The 24,348-nt window shown below is 37.5% G+C and overlaps 1 protein-coding gene across 1 annotated transcript in view; it reads left to right on the top strand.

Moving 5' to 3' along the window:
* NOX3 (NADPH oxidase 3) overlaps positions 1-24,348 on the top strand; it is a 52,179-nt gene that overhangs the window by 21,410 nt on the left and 6,421 nt on the right. Inside the window, exons 6-12 of the mRNA XM_072035104.1 lie at positions 1,236-1,417; positions 4,173-4,302; positions 7,251-7,343; positions 8,501-8,754; positions 12,003-12,165; positions 20,308-20,454; positions 23,575-23,699. Of these exons, the coding sequence (XP_071891205.1) occupies positions 1,236-1,417; positions 4,173-4,302; positions 7,251-7,343; positions 8,501-8,754; positions 12,003-12,165; positions 20,308-20,454; positions 23,575-23,699 (1,094 nt within the window). The remainder of the gene's footprint in view (positions 1-1,235; positions 1,418-4,172; positions 4,303-7,250; positions 7,344-8,500; positions 8,755-12,002; positions 12,166-20,307; positions 20,455-23,574; positions 23,700-24,348) is intronic.

Raw genomic sequence — 24,348 nt, 5'->3', positions numbered from 1 at the left:
TGAAAATGTGCTGTGTGCTGTCAAGTGTGAACATTTGAAAGAATGATTTTACTGTAAAAAGTGACTGTAAAAATGACATTGTGGAATTTTATCACCTCTAGTATTTCCATATCAGATGAGTGCACTTTGAAGCACAATATGTGTTATTTTTTTTTCTTAGGATATTAAGCTGTAGAACCAACTCACAATCCAGTAGGCATGCTCAATTCCCTCATTCTTTCACATCAGTCCCAGAAAAACAGATATATATATATGCTTTGCAGGCCAAGTAGAGACTTAATTTACACTCTGCTGGCATATTTAGCTTGAGTCTCATCTTGTGTGTGAGATTTTTACTGCTGTTCTTCATGATTTGCACTTTCTGAGATCAGCATCTGACTGTTGTGTTCAAAATACATCTTCATTCTCACTTCAGTTTATTTTGGGGGGTTTAGACAGATGTAACAGACTTGTGCTGATGTCTGTGAGTCATGAACAAAAAAGGAACCTGATGTAGCCCAGAATATTAATGTTTCAGTGCTGACAAGCAAAAAAAAAATGTGAATATACATATAGGCATAAACATGTATTTCAAAAAAAGTTAATATTATCCAATGACTGTACAGGTAAATGTAAGGAACAAGTAAATGAGATATGCTGCTTAAGCAAATGAGAGCATGCCATTTTTATGCACCATTTCAGGGCTGCTAAAAACTTACAGACTGAGATAAAAAGAACCACAGAAAGCCCCACACTTTGCAGGTGTCTTAGCACCTCACTTTATCACCCTCACATGAATAGGACAGTTTGTAGTGTTGTTTTGGTTATTACATCTCTAGGCTTAATCTTCTCTTTTCTCTAATCTGTTTCCTTTTTTTTTTTTTTTTTTTTTTTTTTTCTGAGACACTTTTGCATAAGATAAATAGATAAAAGTACAAATGAGACTGCTTAATTTCCTCCTTTTAATTCTTGAAACAAATAAGTGGAAGCAAACATTTACACATCTGCTTGGGATAAACCCAAGCAGAAATAGAACAGGGGGATGTTTTTCCATGTTCTTCTACAGTGAAATTGAAGTTTGCCTTACCTGTGTATCTTTTTATGTTGTTGTGGTGTTGTTTTTTTTTTTCATATGCTGAAAATATATTGTAGAATTTGATTTCATATGTAATAGTAACCTCAGTAACAATATTAATAGTGAAAATAGTAGTACCAACACCAACAATAGTAATAGTAATAATATATGCTCATTCTAGAACACAATAGGAGAGGTGCTGACCACCATAGCTGGAGTAACTGGAGTTGTGATAACTGTGGCTCTTGTTTTGATCGTGACTTCATCCACAGAGCTCATCAGAAGATCGTGCTATGAGGTGTTCTGGTATACCCACCACCTCTTTGTGGTTTTCTATATTGGTTTAATAATCCATGGTATGGGGTAAGTATCTGCATGAACATGGGGTATGTGTACACAGTTTGAGATGAAACATAATTCTAATCTTTCATTATGCGCTTTTCTATTAACAAACTGATGGGATCTTTGCTTGGAGACAGATTGCAAAATGAAAACAATTTGAAATTAAAACACACCACTTTTCTGAGGACTTTTCTGTGTTTTAATTCGGTCAAACACTCTTCTGGCATCTACCTTTCTTATGACCTGCAGCTTATCAACGCATCAGCCTGAATGAACTTTTATCCCTGAGAATTGGGGCCTTCATGGGCTCAAATTAATAAGGAATAGTCCTCATGCTCATAGCTCTTGAGAGGCACTTTCAAGAGAGTTTGTACAAACTTGCCAGGCTTTCAGCACTTCAGCTGCTCAGAGGTGAATGTTCCTGTGCACAACAATCTCTTTTGCATCCATAAATATAAAGTGATTCTGCCCCTCTTTCACTGTGGCAGAAGGAATCCCAAATTTCATCGCTGCAGTAGCAGTAGGCACTACACTATGAACCACGGTCGTTCTCCAGTCTTAAGCAACTCAAGGTTAGAACTAGCCCAGTCAGGTGGCTTTTATGGAGAGAAATGACTGCCGGGTCACTGGTGGTCTCCCACTCAGCATGGGAGGGAGGTCCATCCTGCTGGTACAGGGCTCCTGGTTCTCATGCTGAGGAACAGCATGTTGGGAGAGCCTCCCCCGGAAACTCAGGGGTTGATAAATCACGTGTACAGTGTGAGAGCAAGAAGACTGGTAATTAAAACATTTTCATCTTCTGTTTCCAGTTCCACTGACATCTTACCCTTCCTCTCCCTTGTGCACTTCCCCTCATTTCCCTTTTTTATTTCTCTGTAATAGCATTATTATGAATCTCCAGCAGTGCATCTACATTCTTGTAATTCAGATAGGGAGTGCAGTTTTGAGGAAAATCTCATGTTCTTTCTCACTACTATTTTTTGTTTCACATTATTGCACAACCTCAGACTGTAAAGTGTGGAGTGTTTGGGGATGAAACTATACCAACAGGCTTGTCTCTGGGGTCCAAGCACTAAGAAATGATCTGTTCATGTGACAGAACTAGACCTAGTCCAAAGTCTTTGGTAATGCTAAGACATGTACAGGCCTTCAACAAAAAGTGCTTTGTTCTATAGATTTTTTCCTGCTGACTGCCTAGTGTACACATGAGCTGTTGTAATGCTTTTCAGATCTAAGGGCAGTGTCACCTGGTGTGATGACAATATGCTTTTATGTCCATTTCATAAAACATTCAGGTGGTATTGCCCAACTCCAAAGCGCATGCAGATCATCACTCTTTGACACACAGGAATTTGTTAGCCCCCACCCAGTCTGTGCATGTCTACTTCCACGAGGTACATGGAGTCACCATGGGACAGGTAACAGACTGGTTCAGTGCTTTGAGGTCTGTTACTTTTCCCACCTTGCTACTTTTCCTTGTGATTTCCTCATGACTGTGAAGTGTGAAGGCCACACTTAGTTTGGCCTTGAGGGTTCCTGAAATTAGCCTAATTAATTAGTCCCAAGTTTCAGATCATGGATGCAAATACATGCTGTAAACTATATACTGGCCTGATTAAAAAACACCCCCCAGTTCTCACCTTTAAATCTTTAAGAATCCAATTTCAAACAACTACAATGGACCCTTCAGAACTCTTTGGTTTTGTATGCTCCCTCTACCTAGCCAGCTGATTGACATTTCCCAGAAATAGATTTCCCTGAAAAGGGGACACTCGTTTAGCAGCTCTGCTAACAGTATTAGATGAATCTGATGCTTGCACCAACTGAGGAGTGCACTGCAACAGAGCACCTCCTGCTGCCCAAATACATCTCTAACACCACTTGATTTATGAAAAGTTGAGTCAAAAGTCAAGACTCAAGTCATCCAATCAAGATAAATTCATCCACTTCATATCTCTTCCTCCTTACCAGCTGACTGCACAAAAGCAACTGCTCACTTGAGCCTACTTTCTTTTCTGTCCTTCCATTTGAACAGGTGGCAGATGATGACACTGCTATGTAAAAGAAGGCAACACTTCTTGTCTCCTTGCCTTTTGTAAGACAAGTGAGCAGGACAGGCTAGACTTGTAGAGTCAAAGTAAATACAGGAAAATTCAGAGAAACTATATGAAACACACAGGGTTTCTCATAAAAATCTTCCTTCTCTATCCATAATCAACACCAGCTGAAACCTATTTAAACTGAACAGTCAAGATTGATATGTTTGGGAAAATTCACATCATTAACATTCTCTGAAGTAAAGAAGCTAGAATTTAATATGTTTAGAAAGCACACATCTAATTACGGTCCTCCAACTTTATTTGCAGCTTTTAAAAATGCATTTAGAAAGCAGAAAAGGAAAGAGAAGGTCTGTCACTATAAAATTTTATTGTTTTTCTAAACAATACCAGATGCTCATATATAGAGGGGGTCAAACTGTCTGCTCCAAAGAACTTGGAAATCATTCTGATTTTGCCACAGAAAGTAAAACGTACATTCTCTGTGCAAGAACTCTCCACACTTCATTGACACTGATGTATACCAATATTATAACATACTTCTCACACTTGGTCAAAAAGTCATGGTAAACTTAAAGGAAATGTAAAGAGAAAAGAATAGACACAAAGCGTCCAGTTCTTGAACTTCAGTTTTCTTCATGTCTGCTTTCAGGTACTAGTACAAAACCTACAGAAACATTGCAAAGAAGCATATTACTGATGAATATTTTTGTTTTAAGTCAGCTAATTCGAGGTCAGACATCCCAGAGTCTGCTGCTTCATAACGTCACTTACTGTAAAGATCACTACTTGGAATGGGAGAAAGTCACTCAGTGCCCTTTGCCGCAGTTTTCTGGCAAGAAACCTGTGGTAAGAGTGATGTTTGTCTTCTATTTTTAACCTAAAGTCCTTCCCTGAGAGGCTGTGTGTTTTAGATAGTGGGGGGCTGGAGTGTACAATGCTAAAGACTGGCATTTAGTGTCATGTTTTGAGAGTAATTGCATATTTCTGCTCCACAACCTCTCCATGTGCACAGAGAAGATAGTGATCCCCACTTCCTATATACTTCCTATACAATCTGTACAGATAGGTAAAGATAAAGATGTGTAAAAATTAGGTGTTATTAATAATTATTATTATTTCTGCAACATTAGCTAGTTAGCCAACATTCCCTTTGAAGGGTATAGATTTCAGAATTGGACTTTTTTTTTTTTTTTTTAGGACATTTAGTTTTTATCGTTCAGCATCACAAATATCCTTGATGTGTTTATTGCATAAAAATAGCCTCCAAGTGAAAATCTTATAAGGGTAGAGATGCAGAAAATACAATGAACAGGAGAGGTAGAGATTCAAATTAATATTATTATTATTTTAACTAGTAGTGTTTTAATATGAATAGTCTAAATACCAAGGAAGAATAAGTTAGAGATAAAATTATGTCCTTGCTTTGAGGCACATACTTCCTGTTGCCCAGCCTTGATGTCTTAAGTTGGGAAGAATGAAACAATGAATTATGAAAGAGAAAGGCAAAAGACAGGAAAAATGTCCCACGGAAGGGTAGTTTTGCTGCAACAAGATTGCAAATCCACAGGGGGTAATTAAGTAGCAGACTTGTACAGTGTGTCAGATGTCTAGCATCTAAACAAAATCATTTAACATTTACAGCTCAAGATTTAGCTTGCTCATATGCAAGTTTTAGTTCTTTCTTCCAGAAAGAGAAAACATATGAAAGGAAATCTTAAAGTAAAGGAGAAAAATTAGCATTCAGTATCTTGCAGCTCTTTTAATGGCTGACATAGATTTTTCTTAAACTAAACTATTGTTAGCCACAACCCAACCTGCATATTAATGAGAAAATGAATGCCTCTCTAAAAATTTCAGCTACATGTCACCATAAAAATCAATACATGGCTATGCACTGTGAATACAGACAAGAACTTTCTTTCAACAGCATGCTTTGACATTCATTATCATAAAGCTTACTGGAGAGAACTTCTACTTCTCCATGCTAAACCCACTTTGCCACACTCTCATGCATACCCAAGGCTGTACTTGCAAAGTTACATTACTTTAAGTGAATTGTGATGATACCATATGACATTTGTCTGTAAGAACAGTGCTTTGCTGGATGGGTGGTGTGCTATGGTGAGATCCATGCTAGGAATTGCAGTGGGCTCAAATCCATCCAAAGGCTCAGAAATGATGGCAGTACTGGCAGGGCAGGGGCAGATGTGGCTGAGCAGAGGGGGACAGCCTTGGGTACAGCTGGGATTGTGCAATATGGTACCAGTGTGCACACCACGGCGCCTGTGGGGGGCTAAGGCAGTAGAGTCCCTCTCTCAACAATCCCACCCTGCTCCATATCTCATATCTCTGGCCAGAAGCTGTATTGTTTAGCAGCCCATCCCTCCTGGTGGATGCCCTGTTGTTGGAAACCAGCCACAAGATATTTTGTATTGAATGCTCAATTGCACGGGAGAATGGCACATTTGATATCTCAGCTGAACTCTCGCATGGGAGAGCCTGCAGCCTTAACATTCCTGTCACGTGCTTTTATTTACAGGTAGCACAAATTGAAGGGAGGAAAAACAGGTCTCATCATTATTGTGCCTTGATGTATGCTAATATATTCACGACATGTGTGATTACCCACTGTGCAGAGACACCTGTAGTATTTAGGGACAACGGATGTGTTGGCTTTCTGCTTTAACTCAGAATCTTCAGGCTTATGATGGTTTCTTACCATTATTAAATCATGCAATGTTTATTTATTTAATTAATTTTCAAGACTTAACCTTGGGAAATTGCTACTCCATCCTCCAAGCATGTTCTAAGGAAGCCACATAATTTTATGGCTCACTTCTCATAAAAGATTCTTTATAACCCGTTACACAGCTTGTGGAAAAGTCAATGTTTTAGCAAGTTACTCTGGAAATTTTAAAAGCCATATGACTGTGGAGTCCTCAGATCACTAACATGAGTTACGCATGTAGCCGAACTGGAAATAAAACTGTATCTCCTAAAACAAACAAACAAACATTTTATTTATTTATTTATTTATTTATTTATTTAATTCTGAAGATTCAATTACATCTAATTATCTAGGCTGTCATGGTAAAATTCAGTAAAATCATCAGCTAGTAGCCTTGAATAGCCAATAGCCATTCTTGTGATCAGGATGTACAATCAGCAAGTACAAGTACAGCAATCCTCTGCAACAATTAAAGTACAACCATCTTAGTATCCTAGATAGAAAAAATATGTTTATGGATACAGAGATGACTAATGGATTAAATGGAAATACATTTTATTTCTCTAATTGCATATTTGGGACTGACTGTTTTCTCATGCAGCTTCAGAAAACACAGAGCAGACAATAAGAGGTACTCTTATCTGACCCTTCTGAAATATTTCAGACTTTGAGGAGCAACAAAACAGTGAGGCTATAATGGGTATCAATGTATGCATCTATACTTCTTCAGGTCCAATAATCTTTCTCTATATTTCCTAAATAGATTAGTCCTTTTGCCTTTTAGTAGGAATGGATTTTAAAGGACTCTTCTTGGCCAGAACACAGATAGATATTAGCACTGCTTTTAGAGTGTGCCTATGATGGAGTCCCATATGTCTGTTCTGTGAGAACGCCAGAATTGCTGCAGTAGCAACAGAAATACTCTCTTGAGAAAGGCAAATGAAAAATCACAGAAAAGAAAGCAAACACTTTCATTTTAGGGTATCTGCTGATTTAAACCAGAAATGCAAAACATTTTTGTAGAAGTTGAAATAAATGTTGTTTTTTAATATGCAACTTCCTGCAGGCTTGGAAGTGGGTTTTAAGTCCTGTGGTGTTGTATATCTGTGAAAGAATTGTTAGATTCTGGAGATTTCAACAGGAGGTGGTCATTACTAAGGTATGTAACGTAGCATGCATGTCTGTGTAAAAAGAACATAATGCCAATGACTTCTTTTATCTTTTATAGATAACTTCTCTATATTATGACCTTATTTTTTACTTCCAGCTTCAGCAGCTCTTTCATCATTACTATGGTTTCAGCCAAGTATTGATTTTAGCATTTTTTGCATTTATTCCAATAACAAGTCCATGAAAATATTCCATATGGGACCAAGCCTGATTAATGAAATACCAGACTTATAAGGCTACAGTAGTATATCACAAACCTCTGTGCTAAGGCTATCTCTTTTCAGTGAACTGAAGCACATCTTCCACTGCAGTAAATGGCAGAGAGGCTCTTGACTTTAGCACAAATCAGTATTTTCTTTAAAATCTGGAGTCTTCCAAGGAGATGAAGCGTTACATTATCTGTCAGCATAAATAGTCAAAGCATCATTAAAACTAGTACAACTGTGACAATTTATCCCAGTTCTAAATGCCTTTGTGTGCTGAGGCCCCCTTTAATTCATGGTAGAATGAATCAGGGATGTGACTGTTGGAGCAGCTGTGTCCACACATATCAAGCCAGCGATCTGAAGCAGGCTTATCTTGTGCAAGGGGGAAAGCATCCAGGACAAGTCATGCCTCTGATTTCATAGGGTGGTTGTGATCTGAACATCTCAGAATGCCATGTGTGACATATAAAACTGTCTGCTTAACTGAGATTACCTCTTAATAAAAGTATTTTAGGATTGAACTCCACTGGGCTTGATTCTTCTTGCCAAACGAGCAATAATCCTACCCATACATACAAGTTAATTGTATTACACGAGAGTAAAATTGGAAAATTATTTTAGCCTGTCAAGGAGTACTTCTGCGTAGGCTCTACTAAGATGGAAAGTTGACAAAATGTTGCTTTGTTACAGCCTTTAATCTGTCTCTTAGACTCACAAAGCAAGCTGCTGCATGTTTCATACTGCATCTGCTTGCACGTTATTGGGCAGCAGCAGCACTACAACACAGAGATTAGGCCATTGCCTTCAAGACATTTAAAAATTTTTATTAACTTGTAGCTGAACTCAAGTAGAAATGATTAAATCTACAGCTGTAGCTTAATGGAAACAAACTATTACTCTTCTCAAGGAAAACAAAGTCTTCCCTTTTATTATTGTTCAGGTGGTGACTCATTCTTCTGGAGTCCTTGAGCTTCACATGAAGAAGCATGGCTTTAAAATGGAAGCTGGTCAGTATATCTTTCTGCAGTGCTCATCGGTGTCATCGCTGGAGTGGCACCCCTTCACCCTCACCTCAGCTCCTGAGGAAGACTTCTTCAGTGTTCACATCAGGGTGGCTGGGGACTGGACTGCAGCCCTCTTCAAGGCCTTTGGAGCAGAGGAAAAAGCTTTCAAGGAGTTGTGGATGTTACCAAGGTTTGAATATCAAACAATACATTTTAAAATATTAATTTTGTATTTTAAAATAAATTTTAACATTTTTAATTTCAATTAATTCTGTGGATGTTCCCTATGGCACTGTATTAGATCATAGTTCTGGATCCAGAAATATGCCATTATGGTAATAAATAAATAAATAAATACAGTCATGAGCTTAGTCCAGTAGCTATCAAGAAGACCTGATGAATGATCCAAGATTGAAAGTCCATATTGATATCTATATCATTATTGCTATCATCCAAATCTTCACCACCTATATCTGTAGATATCCATTTTGATAGAGGGGTACTTGTGAACTAAATTAAAATAACCTTAGAAGATATCTGCTAGATTTTTACTTGGATGCTTCTGTTCTGGCACACAGCTCCTGTCATCCACATGTCAAGTTTACCTCTTTGGGTTACATAGATATTTGGTGGCTGCAGAAACCTCTGGCTGAACCTTATTTCTTTCTAGCAGTCTCTCTCAACTCTGTCTCTGATGCCCAAATCCTGTCCTAATGTATAAAAGTTATTGATATTTATATTCTGTATGTGGCATCTTAATCCAAGCGAAATGTTGATCCTTCTTTGTTGCAAACAGCAGGGATCTGCTGAAGTTAATGGAGCCATCCTGACTTACACCTGCTAAATATCTGGCTCTACATGTGATGGATTCAAACCATTTAGCTACTCACAGCCATAGTGGAGTTTTTCACCACAGAAAACAGCCCAGCACAACAGAGGATCATTTCAATTGCAGGGGAATGTGTAGGGTCTGCCACTGAAGTGACTACTTCTCCCCCTAAGAAAATTGCTTTTGATGAGGTGGTTCCAGTAAAACTAAACAGCAAAAGGCACTTGTTTAACCACATTTATATAATTTAGTGGGACTTGGATGCTAGTGAGCTTTCCCCTAAAAAGCTTATGGATGCCATTAAGCTCCAGAGGCAAAAAGACTGTGGGGGCAGAGAAGAAAGTCTAGCGTGTTCCTTGCATTATCAGTTAATAAGAATTAGAAATGAAAGTTGAGCCTTTGTTAAAGGCAACTGGAATGAGAATTATGCTATTTCAGCAGAACTGGAGCACAAATGGCCCAAAGTGATTGACAGCTAATGTAAGGGGGAAAGAGAAAAATGTTATCAAATGTTGCTGGCCATAATACAGCATTGAAATAAACAGCACTGTCATATATAAAACCTCTTCTTTATAATCTTGTTAGGCTGCCTAATACCACAGTCCAGTTGCTTTCTTCAAATATATTAAAAAGATTATTTCAATAATTAAGCTAGCAATAAAGCAAAAAACAAGTCTTTTTTACATTTTTCTATATCTAAAGATAAATACCAAACTGGTAGCTACAGTCAAAAATACCATTTTGCAGAAACCAAGCAGAAGACAAAAGACATTTAGCAACTGAATGATAAGGTAAGGTTCTAAAAACAAAGCATGCATACTGCAATTAATAAAGGAATACTAAAAGAAAATATACATGTATCCAAAATATATTTGTAATAGGAACAGCCTATATCCTTATTTTCTAGTCCTCTCTTGGCATACACAAATGAAATATATTTTTTGTTACTTTGTTTACTATCTTCCTACCTTCCAGCATACTCTCTGGTTCAAATGAATGGGTTGTATAGTTCAGTTTCTCTTTCCCTGCCTTCTTGGAAATCTTTGTAAGCTAAGCTCTCTAGTTTCTGCACAGCAAGGCATTCAAACCAATGATGGGATCTCTGTCACCTGGTGATTTAGGAACATACTGACAAGACAAATACCTGTAAGGAATGATTTAGATATAATTCTGGTTTATAGCATACTGACAAATTAAATAATCTCTTGAAATTCCTTCCAGATCAATTTCTTCTCAATCTACTAACAATAATGAGAATTGCTACCAAGCCTACATTGAACTACGTAGAACATTTTGCATATATAACCTAAATCATTCCTGTTTTACAAGAAATGTTGAGTGCTCAAAAAGCACAGGGCTTGACAGTAATCTGAATAATGACATATATTAAAAATAATTTATTTTGTTTATAGCTGAGGCCAGATTTTCAAAAGTTATCCCTGAGTTGCTGTTTCATTTGCTACTGCAATTGCAGAGCATTTGGAATACTGAAATTAAAACAAGCCATGTGACAAGTATGAATGAAAGGGGGAACATTTGCTGGGACTTCAAGTACATTTCAGGAAAACAACAATCAGGTTTCAGATCCGTTGTGTCCCTAAATTGATGTGTACTGTTGCTTGGTGATCCTACTTTCCTTTCCTGTTAAAACACTTAATTGTCCCCATGTCTGCATATTTGTTCATACTGTTGAAACTGAACTTTTAAGATGATTTATGCAAGAAAGAGCACAAAACATCAGAAAATCTGAAAGAAGGAGAAAAGGACATTTTCCTGAAGACTTGGTGTTAGATTGTGAAACAATCTTCTAGAGCACTTACATTATTTAAAGACAGACTAGACAGAGCACTCCAAAGCACAGTGTGTATTTACATTTCATGTTTCTAGAGGAAATAATCAGATTATTTAATAATCTTTTTCATCTCTAATGTTGATCAAAATGAATGTTACAACATCAGCAGCATTGATTATAGTGGCTAGCAATATAAATAAGTGTTTCTCCTTGCAAATTTCACCTCTATGTCAGATACTAAGTACAGTATTATTGCCAAAAATGAATTTCTGAAATATTAGTTGTTCTGAAAGAGCCGAGAAAATATTATTTTCCTTGCATATGATGACCTCTTTTTGTTTTCTCTTTTATTACTTTAATACATAAGGAGAACTTTTCAAAATGATTAATATAATCAGTTTGTCTTTACGTTGATATATACAATACAGAAAATAAAGCTCTAAAACAGGATGCTTTTCAGTAATTCATAATTAAATATGCAAATTCCTCAGCTAAATTTGGACATGCAATTATATGACTAATCACATTTCAGAAAGCCAGAAAATTGCAATTGCATGCTTAAATAGATGGCCAGGCCCCAAACCCACATGGGTGCTCTTGTTCTCTCATCTCAGAAAAAAACAGTTGCTTTGCTATTAAATGACACCCAATGAAAATTAAATGTGTTTGTATGGGTTATTCACATGCCAACTTAGGCACATCATTCCTCTTTTATTTTAACAGAAGCTCAATTTTGAAAACACGTAGCCCAACACATTTTAACTTTTCTGTCACTTTATACTTTGCTGACCCCTGACTAAATGTTTCCTTGCTGTAGACTGGCTGTGGATGGACCATATGGATCTGCAACCACAGATGTTTTTCACTACAGAGTGAGTGTGTGCATTGCAGCAGGGATAGGAGTCACACCATTTGCTTCTATTTTAAAATCCATTTGGTACAAGTGCTGCAATCCTAACACAGTACTGGCGCTGCAGAAGGTAGGTGGGAAAGTTTATCACTCCATTAAAAAACTCCACAAATAAGCCAATTGTGCCAGGGCAGAGGGGCAATTCAGAGCTGGAGACTCATTTGAGTGCTATAACCTGCCCACAGTCATATAACCTAACACAGTCATTCATTTTCCAGCTGCTTCAGGAGCCGTTGTGTGGTAAGGTCTATCAAATTCTCTGTCATTTCCTGAGGAATTAAGTAGCCCTAGTTGCAGTGTTTTTAGTAAAAGCTGAAGAATAAGATTTTCCATAGAAATTGGAGACAAATGCAAAATGTCTTTCATAACTAGACTGAAATAGAGAGAGCTAGAAGACAAGATTTTCTTCTTTCCTATAAAACAAATCTTGCAGGGTCATTTCAGGGGGCCCTGATGACAGCACTTGCTCCTTGTCCAGCCACAAGCTTCACGCGGGCCCTTGGGGTGCCTGTCCTTATCCAAAACACTGCTTTCAGCAACCACTAGCTGCTTTTCTCATCTTGCAGAATCAGAGGGACATTAGCAGGCAAGAAGGAATGAAAAAAGGCATTTAAGCTCTGGATGAGATTCATATATCAAGATGCATATTGCTGCCTGTAAACCACTTTAATTATTTCATTGAAAAAATATACTGTGGGCTCTAAGTCATGGATGGCACCAATTAACGTAACAAACTCTTGATGGGAGAACTTGTTATACATCTTCCGCTAAAGAATAGTGTGGCTGCACAGAAAGAAGACAGGTGAAGAAGAGAACGGGTGAGGCAGGTGAGGTCTAAGAGGGTAACAGAGAAAAAAAAATCAGCATTAAACATGTTCTTTGCTATCTACCATGGCAAGTGGTAACTTGCAGATCTTACAGCTTCCTTTAGCTCTTTTTTTCAATATAAAAGCTGAATCAGGAACTGTTCGACATTTCACTTTTAAGGACAGATGTTGAAATTGCATTGGAGTGGACAGATCTCTGAGAGGGTCAGTACATACAGAGCTGATTGTGGGGCCAAGGGGCTGATTTTTCTAAATGAAAGAGTGTTAAAGCTGGCATCTTAATGACAAGCTGCCACGGAGAAAGCGTCTGGGATTTTAGCAACTGAGGAGTTGAGGACAGGTTCAAATTGCCAGGGGGGATCTTTGAGGCAGAAAAAGCTGTGAGAAAGGAGGGAAATAAAAATGAAAATATGTGCTAGATGTGAAAAGTGTACTTGCAAACATTCCCATTGTACCAGAATGATTATTTCCAGTGGAAGGAGAGCTACATATATGCATAGATGTGTTACAAATGTATATTTCACATATTATATATGCAAACATTTAAAATTGTTATTATTATAATTGCTGTCATTGTCTTAAGGGGAAAAGAACTGAATTTAAATATACTTTGAGAGAATAGTATACCTCAGGGTGTTCATCCATAGCTCAGGGAGAATATTGGGTAAGTGAGTCTACAATGAAAATTGTATGGTGCATTCTGCCACAGTTTTCATCTATAGAGTTCCACTTTTTGAATTCCCGTGAAATACAAAAGTATAATGATTTCTATATGTTCTTTCCCTATGTCTTGTTTTCCTTATTGGTGCAGTGGGAATAGCAATGCTTATTTTTCACAGGTGTTATAAGGCTAAACTTCATCACTGTTTGTAAAGTACCTTGAAAGCCTGGATGAAAAGTTCTGGGGGAAGTTCACAGCATTCTTAAAAAAAAAAAAAAAAAACAGTCATATTGTCGAGAACGATTATTTATCTCCCCTCTGTTGGTTAAAACCTTCCACTTGTGGTATAATTACAAATAATTTAATCTTCCTCAAAGTGTTCAGCACTCTCTGCCATGATGAGTACCATAGAAATATCTATTAAGGAAATAAATAAGAGGTTTTTCTTTTTTTAACTGCTTCATTTTGATTTGAGTACAGCTATCATTATGCTTATTGAACTAATATTTCTTAGTGTTGCCCACATACAGTTGAGATATAAATACTCATAGCTTCCATAATGTCTGCAGCTGTATAACTTTAAAAAAATAATTAAATAAATAAAACCCAGCAAATCAAAATGAGTACACATTTATCTAATTGATTCTTCACAATTAAGTAGCCTTAGAGCCTTCATTTGCCCATCATTCTTTGTGATGAGGAAGGGAACTGCTACTAGTTATGGCTGGAAAGTTTCTACTGGCTGTAGTTAAGCAAAAAATATCTTTTTTTTTTTCACATTAGTGATATAATTTTTCAGACCAAATGCTGTTGAAATTGATTAAATTGTACAGATACATCAGATGCAAATTTTAGCAAACATCTACTTTCTACTTTTACCCTACATAAGGACATAAGAAAGAGTCTCACCAAAGACCCATCTAGCTCTATGTCATTTCTCCAACAGTGGCTGTTTATGGATGCCATGGGAAAAATGTACAGAATGAAAAATCATACAGTGATATTTCTTTGTTGTACATTTTCTTGCCTTTGAGCAACTTGCAGTTCCATAATGACTTGTTACAAGAGCTGCCTCTCTGTGTTTAATAACCCTTAATAGATTTTTCTTCCATGACTTTTTCTAATTGCTTTTTAAACCCATGTAGACTTTTGACAACTATAGAATATCATGGAAGTAGGTTCAACAGCAGTCCAACTACTCATTGCTAAAATACCCTCTACCATATTCTTTGAGATTGACCGTACCTATCTGAGGTAACCTTCTGCTTTAAAGTACACCCCGGTCCATGAGTTCCTCGGTATAACATTTTGGCCTGAAAAACTGGGCTTACTTATCGAAGGTGACCTCAGCTGTCTTTGAGAGAAGTTTTGGCTTCTTGCATCAGATGTAGGGGTACGAATTCTAGTCTCATCCTGCACTTATATTAAAGGTTGCCTGCTGCCACCATAGCTCCAAGTCAATGCCCTGTTGTGCATGCCCCTGGCTGCCAGTACTGCTGCACCTTGCCTGTAGAGGCCCAGTGGCTGAGGCAGATCTCTGATCTTTTTTGATGTGCTATGGGCAGCATGGCTTATCCAGGAGCAGGAGGGGTTTTTCAAGGAGGTGTCCAGTGCAGATACAGGAAGGCTTTGCAGTGAGCAGTCTCATGTCTAAGGGGGAGCAGCAAGATCCAGGGATGAAGGTGTCTCTCTGACAGCCCTGGCCTCATCACCTTTTACACCTCATTGGTGGAAAGATGGCTTTGCTCAGAGCCACAGCTCCCCTTCTGTCTTCAGGGAGCAGAGAGAAACAGACAGATGGTCACCAACAGATAATTATTAATGACTTTCTGCGTGATGGAAGATGATTTACACAGTGTATTCTTTCACCTTCCAGGAAAGAATTATCTGAGCTTTTCCTTGTCTGTTGTACAAAATTAAGAATAGGGGAAAATGAATAATAAATATGCATGCATTGCAAGGGAGTAGAATATTATAGAAATATAGAAATAAGCGACTACTCAAGCCCTTGCATTACATTTCTGATTAATAGCAATACTGTGTCTAACTCAATTTGCAAAAAGAGCACTTGGAAAATTTAAGACAGTTTACTTGGGCAAGCCATCAAGCTGATGAATGTAGTTGATGGGGGTAGGGTGGGTGGAGACTAATGAATCATAAATCTAAAACAGATTTTAAGGGTTCTAAATAATTGCACAGTCAGTTAATATTATCAGGCTTAGAAGAAAAATATAGGATTCAGAATAATTGTTTAATTATAGAAATGCACTGATTCTGGTCTTATTCTAATTTTAATAAGGATGAATTTTATGGTGTGTTTATTGTATTTTAATTATATATGTAATATGCTGTGCTACGTTATGGGCACTCCGTGTAAAGAAAGGAAGACTCCTTCATAAACAGCATTTATTTTAACATATTATACTGGAAGTCCTCCTTGATCTAAAGGAAGAGAAAACCTTTTATCCATAGGCCAGCCCTCTTCAGTAGCTCTTTTCTTTCTAAGATTATAGTCATGGCTGAAAATACCTTTTATAATGACAATCTTTCTTCATTAGCCAATGTTCTCCACTGCTAACATGAAAATTAGAGGCAGTGCAATGGATACAGCTTCAGCAGAACTGTAACAGCAATGAGTTTAAGGAATTTCTGCAGCTTCAGAAAGTGATATCCTTTCTCAAGAGGATTGTGCCAGAGGCAGCTTGACCTAATTCGGTCGAACTGGCTGTTACCGTGACAGCTAGGTCTGTAACCAGCTAAAACCACTCCTTCAAGTTCCACAGCCCAATATTCTGGAAAGTATTTCTGCATTTCCAAGACCACATTGTCTCAGCTCATCAGCTGTCTTTTCTTCCTTCTTCCCTGAACGTGCTTGGAGCCCAGTCCTGCCCACTTGCTCCCAGTTGCTACCCTGAACACAGTTCATTATTCATTTAGGAGCATATGCCTCCTCTTCACACACACATACTACAGATATATTTCCATAAAATGAACTGCTGAAAAGGCTTGAGAAATAAGATGATCAAATAGAGACTGAGAGAAGAAATTTCTCACTACAAATCAACAGCCACAGTGTGATACAGACTGACAGCACTCCATGGCCTCATTTTCAAGGTGCAGTGGATGTGAAACAAGCAGGGACTTCATGATTCATCCACAAAATAATAAATAAATTAAGCTTAAGGTTATAAATTATATATTTCTGTTAATTTAAAATAATGCTGTTGTTAGTCACAAAAATGAAATGCTATGAAGTCAGTGCTTGCTTTTTCCTCATAACCTATGTCAGTGTAAATCAGCAATGAACCCATGTAAAGCATTATTTAAAGTAAAACATTAAAACAGAATAGGAAAAAGCAAACAGCAAAGATAGTTGGTACTAACATTCAGCAGACAGTCCTGTTCCTGGGCAGTAAAAATACCCTATTTAACCTTGAATGATTTATCTCTGCTTACTAGGCTCATACTTCATTTATATTTCTTATAGAAACCACAGATGGTCCCTTACGGCATGCTCAGATCTAGGAAACATCTCAAATTACTGTTAGCCTCTTTCACCAAATCTCCAGTGAAGTGCGGTATTACCACATTTTTCTCCCACCACCTTACCAGAAATCTGACAACTTGCTATATTAAAACGTTGGGAAATGTCTTTATAGCTTCCTGGTTTCTCCTCCGATTTTTCACTTCAGAAATGTCTAATATGCATCTTTAGCTCATTGATCCTATGGAAAAGATCTATAATTTCCAAATTTTCAGACCTCCCCAGAGTGATCATCTTGGGGACAGACCTTCTAGATTACATTTTATACTGAGATATAATAAAAAACAGAAGGGCCTGGTGAGCACAAATGGAGATGTGTTGGAGGAAATTAAGAGATTTTGCAACAATATAAAAAAATCATAGTCACAATAAAAATAGTGCCAGCCATCCCATCATTATAAATTTATAGTTTATATTATATAAGTTTATAGGGGACCTCCATGTCATTCCTTTTTAATCTGAGTTTGTGTATTTCTAAGCTTCTTCCATGTTTGTGAAGTATCCCTTTTGAGGCATTATATAAATTACACTCAAAATTACATTGTCCAGAGAGAACCACTGAGCTGTTGAAATGACTGACAGCAGTCGGTCTTTGAGTCTTTGACAAAGAAGTGCACAGAACAAGCACTCTCTCCATCACTGGATTTTCCTGATCCTGCTTCCTGGTGAGCAGAGGAACTATGAAATTTAGGAATGTTGGGTTCTACCCCAGCATTTTAGGAAGAAAATTATGTGTAGCAAATATGACCCTATGTTCTCTTTCCAAATTGTTGATGTCCTGATCTTTTTAAGATCTCATCACTGGTTTCTTGTCTCATCTCTGGTTCCAGTCCCACTCCATATGCCTTGGATGTTTCATTACCTCTGAGTTTCTCACTGGTCTGTTTTCCAAGAGTTGCAGTAACTCTTCTCAAATTTCTGGCCACAATTTCTTTATTTTTATCTTTATTTTTATCTTTATTTCTGTATTTTTTAATACAATTTATTTTATGTCAGTCCCAATTTTCTCTACACTAATTATCTTTGTTTACCTCTTTACCTTTTCCATGATATTTTTGTCTTATCCTTTTGCCATTATACCACAAAGATACAAACATCTTGCATTCAGGTCTTGCTGCCCAGCCTCATGCTGGTCTGGAGAAGCATCCATTTCCCCAAAGGTAAAATTTACATTAGCTGAACACATATCCTAAGTATGCAATGGGGCTATAAATAATTGAGGAAGAACTTCTAGATCTTGAAGTTAGGCTTCAAAAATTCTCCACTCAGTATATGCAGAACATCTCACCACACAAGCTTGGACATCAGGTATCATTTTTGGAAGGACATAATGGCCTTGGAGATGTATGCTCAAGACTCTTGACTGAGAGACCTTATATTGCTTCCAGATGGTTGTCCCTGCATGCAGCTGTGCCTGGCATACAGGGTATTTCAAAGTCTGCTGCTCTCTGTTTGAATGTAATGATGGATTGCATTAGCATGGCAAGAGCTCCAGAACTTAAGTAATAAGAATGGCAATAAATTTGTGTGTATATATATGCATATATATTTATATATAAATGGTATATATAATTGTGGTTCATTTGTGCTTCATGGCAGTGGCTGGGCAGACACCAAGTGCTATCCCGAGTGGTTCAGGAATTCCCCTTCTTGTCCTGTGCACAGCAGGATGAGCTTGAGACAATGGACTTAGATGAAATGAGGTGATGGGCAACACTGCCAGACACCTTCACAGCTCAGCATTTGACTGATTAGTGGAGGAGGTTTCCAGGTGGGAATTTCCAACTGTTTTGAAGACTCCCCGAGGCAGCTCCTGCTCTGCCTAATCCAGCTGTATGTTTTAGTGTGTTGATTAAGATCCTGGGAGATAAATCTCACAGGTTCTGAGACTCCACACATGGTTCCAGATGAAAATTTGATTCACTTGTACATGGATAACACACTTGCAAACAAACAGTTCCAGCAGAAACTGTTCCTGCAGAAATGGTCATGCAGGACAGTCTTTTATACATAGTTAATTAGTTTAAAAATGCTTTGTATGTAGGTAAGATAATTGATCACAATAGATCATGTGCGTGCTGGAGTGGTCCCAGAGGTCCCTGGGCCACCTGGATTTAAGTATTGAGCTGAACAGGGATTTAGGGGAGTCTCACCTGATCCAGCTGAAGATACCACAATGAGGACTCTTGAAATAGAAACATGCATCATCATATGGACAGTGACTGACCATCTGGTTTGAACAATCTGATTCCCTATTCAAGCATTACCCCGTGCCAAGATCCTAGCAAATACAGGACAACTTGATCCCAGCCTCTAATTTCTGCCTGGGAAACAAAGCTTTAATAGTAGGCTCTCCAATCCAGCCTACAACATTAAAAATAAAATAAAATAAAATAAAATAAAATAAAATAAAATAAAATAAAATAAAATAAAATAAAATAAAATAAAATAAAATAAAAATACAGCATATGGAAGATGAAACTAGAGAAATTTAGAGGAAAAAAAAAGTGTAAATTTTTCATAGAGAGGAGGTCTTTAATCAATAGAAAACAAAATCATGGGATTGCAGTTCATTAGACCCCTGCGGCAACTTTAAAGTTACAGTTTAATGTTTTTCTAGAAATTATATGCTCCAAATTAAAAAAGACATAATTTAAAAAATCTAGGGACATCCTGTAGACTTTTTTTATATAGGGTATTTAACTTGAAGTACATAGCTAATACCTTTTGACCACATCAACTGTCAACCTATGGTACAAAGTCTTGAGAAACAAGAATTCCTTTCTTCAGTGCTGAGTAAAATTGAAATTCCCTGTTCATCATAACCAAAAATCAATGCAAAGTTTCAAAGGATTTCAAGCGATTTGCAAGAAATGCAGGATTAGGTACTCTTAGTTAAAGGTGTACTGGCAGGAGAAATTGGGAAACTTGTGCACTGCCTAGCTTCACTGACACGTGAATCAATCTTCAGTCAATCATTAAGATGAAAATGAATGAATGAATGAATTTATTTATTTATTTTAATTACAGAGCCTCTTCATCATCAAAATGATGTGTGATTCTGTTTAAATTTACAGTGGAGAAGAGTCACACACGCTGTGGTTAATGACTTGAGCTTATCATTAGGAAGTTTTATTGAAAGTTTTCTTCTTGCTTAATCTCTTTACTTTTATCTGACAGGTTTATTTTTACTGGATCTGTCGAGACCCATCAGCATTCGAGTGGTTTGCTGATCTTCTGTTCCTTTTGGAAACAAAAATGGCTGAAAAAGGGAAAAATGATTTTCTAAGTTATCATATATTTCTTACTGGTTGGGATGAAAGTCAGGTAATGATGAAACTCTTATGAGTCTGAGTTAATGTACCTTGCTTTTCCAGTATGGTAACATATGGAATAGGAACAGATGAATGAATGATGGATGAAACAGAGAGACAAAGAACTGTAAATATAAAGACACCAGACTGTCTGTTTCCATTTCCATCTCACATTTAGAAAACCAGGAACAGAGAAAGCAAGCCAGTGATCCCTCCAGTCCAGTCTCTTTTCCTGGGCAGCCCTGACTACCAGGTGTTTCAAACACAAGTGCAGAGAGCCTTTTGGGAGCTTGTAAAGGGACATTTTGTCCATGTTTTTGGAACATCCTTTAAATAGATTATAGTATATTTACACTGAAATATGGAGGGTTGTATAAAAAGCATTGGTTTTGTTTACTCATTATTTACTATAATTTTTGTTGTTCACATATATGTCCAGTACACTTTTGAATCCTGCTGCATTCATAACATTCTGACAACAAACTCTATGGACTGATTTATGTTGTTTGAAAAGATATTTTCTCTGACTGAGTTTAAATTCATGATTTTATAATTTCAAGTTGTCATCCCACCTTGAGGTACTTAATCATTAGACTGTGTGGCTTTTATTCAACTTCTTTAGTCTTTACCTAAACCTAAAAGAGTTGATTTTCTCTTTCTGTATTTTTTTTAACTGATCTCTCAGATCACACTATGATCAGAGTTAGGCACCTGCCAGAAAATCTCTCACAGAAAAGTCTTTGCTCTACTATTTTATTTCCTGCTGCCTCTACTGAATACTGAATACAAGGACTGTCTACTAAAGATTAAAAATCACATTTCAGAAATCTTTCCCCTTGCTGTTTACCACAAAAAAAAAAAAAAAAAAAAAAAAAAAAAAAAAAAATTATTTCTGCCTTCTTCAGGGATTTGATCATGTAATAAGGTATGTGTAAAAAAATGTATTCAGAGAAATCTCTTCTGATCATGGATCGTGAAGTATAGTAGTCATAGAAGTAAGCAGTAAAGCAATCCTAGAAGTCACTACTCTGCATTACCAATAACATGAGGTATTACCTAAAATCAGTTTTGAAAGAAGTTATTCATGAACCTAACAAAGCACAAAGCTGCCCTCATCTCTTAGCTGTCAACGTCTCACTTCCCTCTTGGGCAAATATCAGACCAAAAGTCAGGTAGGCAGACAACTATTCTTGCTGAGATGCCTGACTCTCCTCAGTTGTGTGCTCCACACATTTCTGAAGTCTCTCCTTCCCTTCAAACCCCTTTGTCCAGTCTCCTGTCAGCACTGCTGTGTTATCTGGTGCTGCTGGTTAGGTGATAGAGAAAGATCCCTGGAGTCGTGCTGCCTCTCCACTACACTGGTACTGCTTTTGCTCCCAGAGTCCCTCAGCACTCCACCTCCAAAGGGCTAGGGAAGAAAAGGATTGTTTGTCAGTGGCTGCTTCTCAAGGAAAGCCCAAGAGCAGCTGTGCTTCGTAACTGCTCCCCCTTCTTCAGAGATCCACAGAGCTCCCTCTTCTTATAGGCCTTCTTTACTGTCAGGAAATTCTAGTTCATCACTCATCATAGTTTGAAATTCATCTCCACTAATATTTGGATGATGCTTAACTTTACTTCATATTGAAATGAAGTAAATTTACATCTTCTAGTGCACCTTCCACTTCTGGAAGGTGTTTACCCCCAAACCCCAGCCCTCCACAGACATAAGGTTTTTTCAGTGTCTCAGGCTCTTTGTATATTCTTTCTTGGTATTGGATGGCCAAACAGATATGGCACAGGTCTGTCTCTTCCTGGATAAGAAACTAAGTTTCAGCCTATTGTTTCTTGTAATGCTCTTGAGATTCTTCGTTAACACTGTGAGCTATACAAAGGACTGACACCAAAAACCCTGGAAAAGTTCTACTTGATGTGAACCGAAATACCCCCTTTGCTCAGTGGCTCAATTTTGCGGTAAGCACTTCAAATATCCTACATTGTTCCCTGCCTCCCACTCCTACCAAATACCTTGTTTTTTTTCTTAGACTCTTCCAAGCCCTCCGTGACACCGGCCCAAACTAACAAGGAGTTTTTGTGACCTCTTGTGACAAATGCACTTGACAAGAATAATAGATTTGTTAATCAACACGGAAGACTCATAACACTCATTATCATGAGAAATATACAATATTAGCATGAAATAGATCTAAATTTCAGCAGCCACTTCTGAAAGAGATGATAGTGGCCTGAACTAAATGCAAAGCCCATTTTTTAACTTAGTCTTCTTCCAGTAATTTCTCGACAGTTATAGTAACAGCGATATAACAGTAATGAAAACAAGTGTATTACTCCTACACAATAGCAGCACAATTAAGAGAAATGGTGGGTTTGTTGTTATATCTGGTGGTACTCAGATAGCATGGAAATGGGTGTAGCATAAGAGCTGAGGGACAGTAACTGTCCATGAAAATCAGGATTTGTTTTCTTGGCACTGACACGTGCAGCTTACTCAGATCAGTGCTTCACCTGAGCTGATCTAATTTCTGCACCTGCCTTCATGCCAGGAGAAGATAAAATACTCAGGGTTTTACCCCCACAGAGCCGATACATCTGTGACTATCTTCTGGTACATCAGCAGCACAATGGTCAGGACATACCGAGTCCCTAAGGTGCATGTAGTTTCTCATATTTATTGTCAAATTCTGTCTCAATACACTTTTATTTTTTTCCCTTTCCTAAACTCCAACTTGGCCTTAAAGCAGTGACTGTCACTGTCACTGCAGAGAATGAAGTGTAGGGTGTGATATTCAAAAACTGAGAAGAAGTTTAGGAATCTTGCCTGTAAAAGTGTCATTGGCACTTAGGTCCAGATAGTAAAAACAGATTTAATCCCAACTCATTTCAAATGTTTTGTCTCAAGAAGCTGAAAACCTTCGAGGTCATGGGCACTTTTGTAAGTGTTTATTAGACTTCTTGAGTACCCCTACTCTCCTCTCCTCCCCACTCCTATCCTCTCCTCATTGCAATTTGATAATTACAGTTTTCTTTCTTATTAATACTTCTGTCTTTCACTGAGAAGCTGTATTACTGCTTTCTCCTATTACTTGGAGTATACACTGTTGATTCTAAAATGATTATCTTGTGAATTTGCCTTTAGGCTACTCACATAGCCCTACATTATGATGACAAGATGGATGTAATTACTGGTTTGAGACAGAAGACCTTCTATGGAAGGCCAAACTGGGACAATGAGTTCAAGCAGCTAGCCGAAAAACATCCTAGGTAAGGCAGGTTGGCTTCTAACCTTGTTAGGTAACTTGTCTCTCAGCATAAACAGTGGGAGGAGGGGAGGGCAAACCTTTCTAAATGACCCTTTTAAAATAATTTAGTTTTTTTTAGCTGTGTGGAAAGAAGATTTATGCTTAATGAAGCTTTTAATGAAGAAATCTCGGAAAGAGAATGCCAATAAAATCTAATTTTTGGACAAGAAAATCTAATATTTAGAAGTATTTCAATATCCTGGCCTTTGTCCAGATATAATTGAAACACACAATCCAATTACTGTTCTGCACAAAGGACAAAGTAGCATTAATTTCCCTTGAAGATGGTTATTAAAGAGATAAACTGTGATTTTTTTCTTATGATGTCAAGGATATGTTTGTTCCCTGAACATATTTGGCTACTCTTGCAAGACTATGCTGTTCTGTTATTAGTTCATCTCTGCTGGCAAAGACAGTTCATTTGAACTTGGTGGATTCGCTAGTGGTCTGAGAAAAGCTTCTTTGTTCCTGAAAGTCTTTGAAGCAAGAATTTGAAATATTTTTGTGTTCAGCGGTAGAAAATTCCAGAATCTTTGGGACCCTTTATGATTTCCAAAGATTTACCTGCTAATGTAAAATAAAGGCTTGCTCTTGGGAGACAGAGATACAAA

This window comes from Anas platyrhynchos, chromosome 3 (genome assembly GCF_047663525.1).
Source record: "Anas platyrhynchos isolate ZD024472 breed Pekin duck chromosome 3, IASCAAS_PekinDuck_T2T, whole genome shotgun sequence".
Lineage (NCBI taxonomy): Eukaryota > Metazoa > Chordata > Aves > Anseriformes > Anatidae > Anas > Anas platyrhynchos.
The sequence above is the reverse complement of the archived record's forward strand: the minus strand, read 5'-3'. Positions and strand labels throughout refer to the sequence as shown.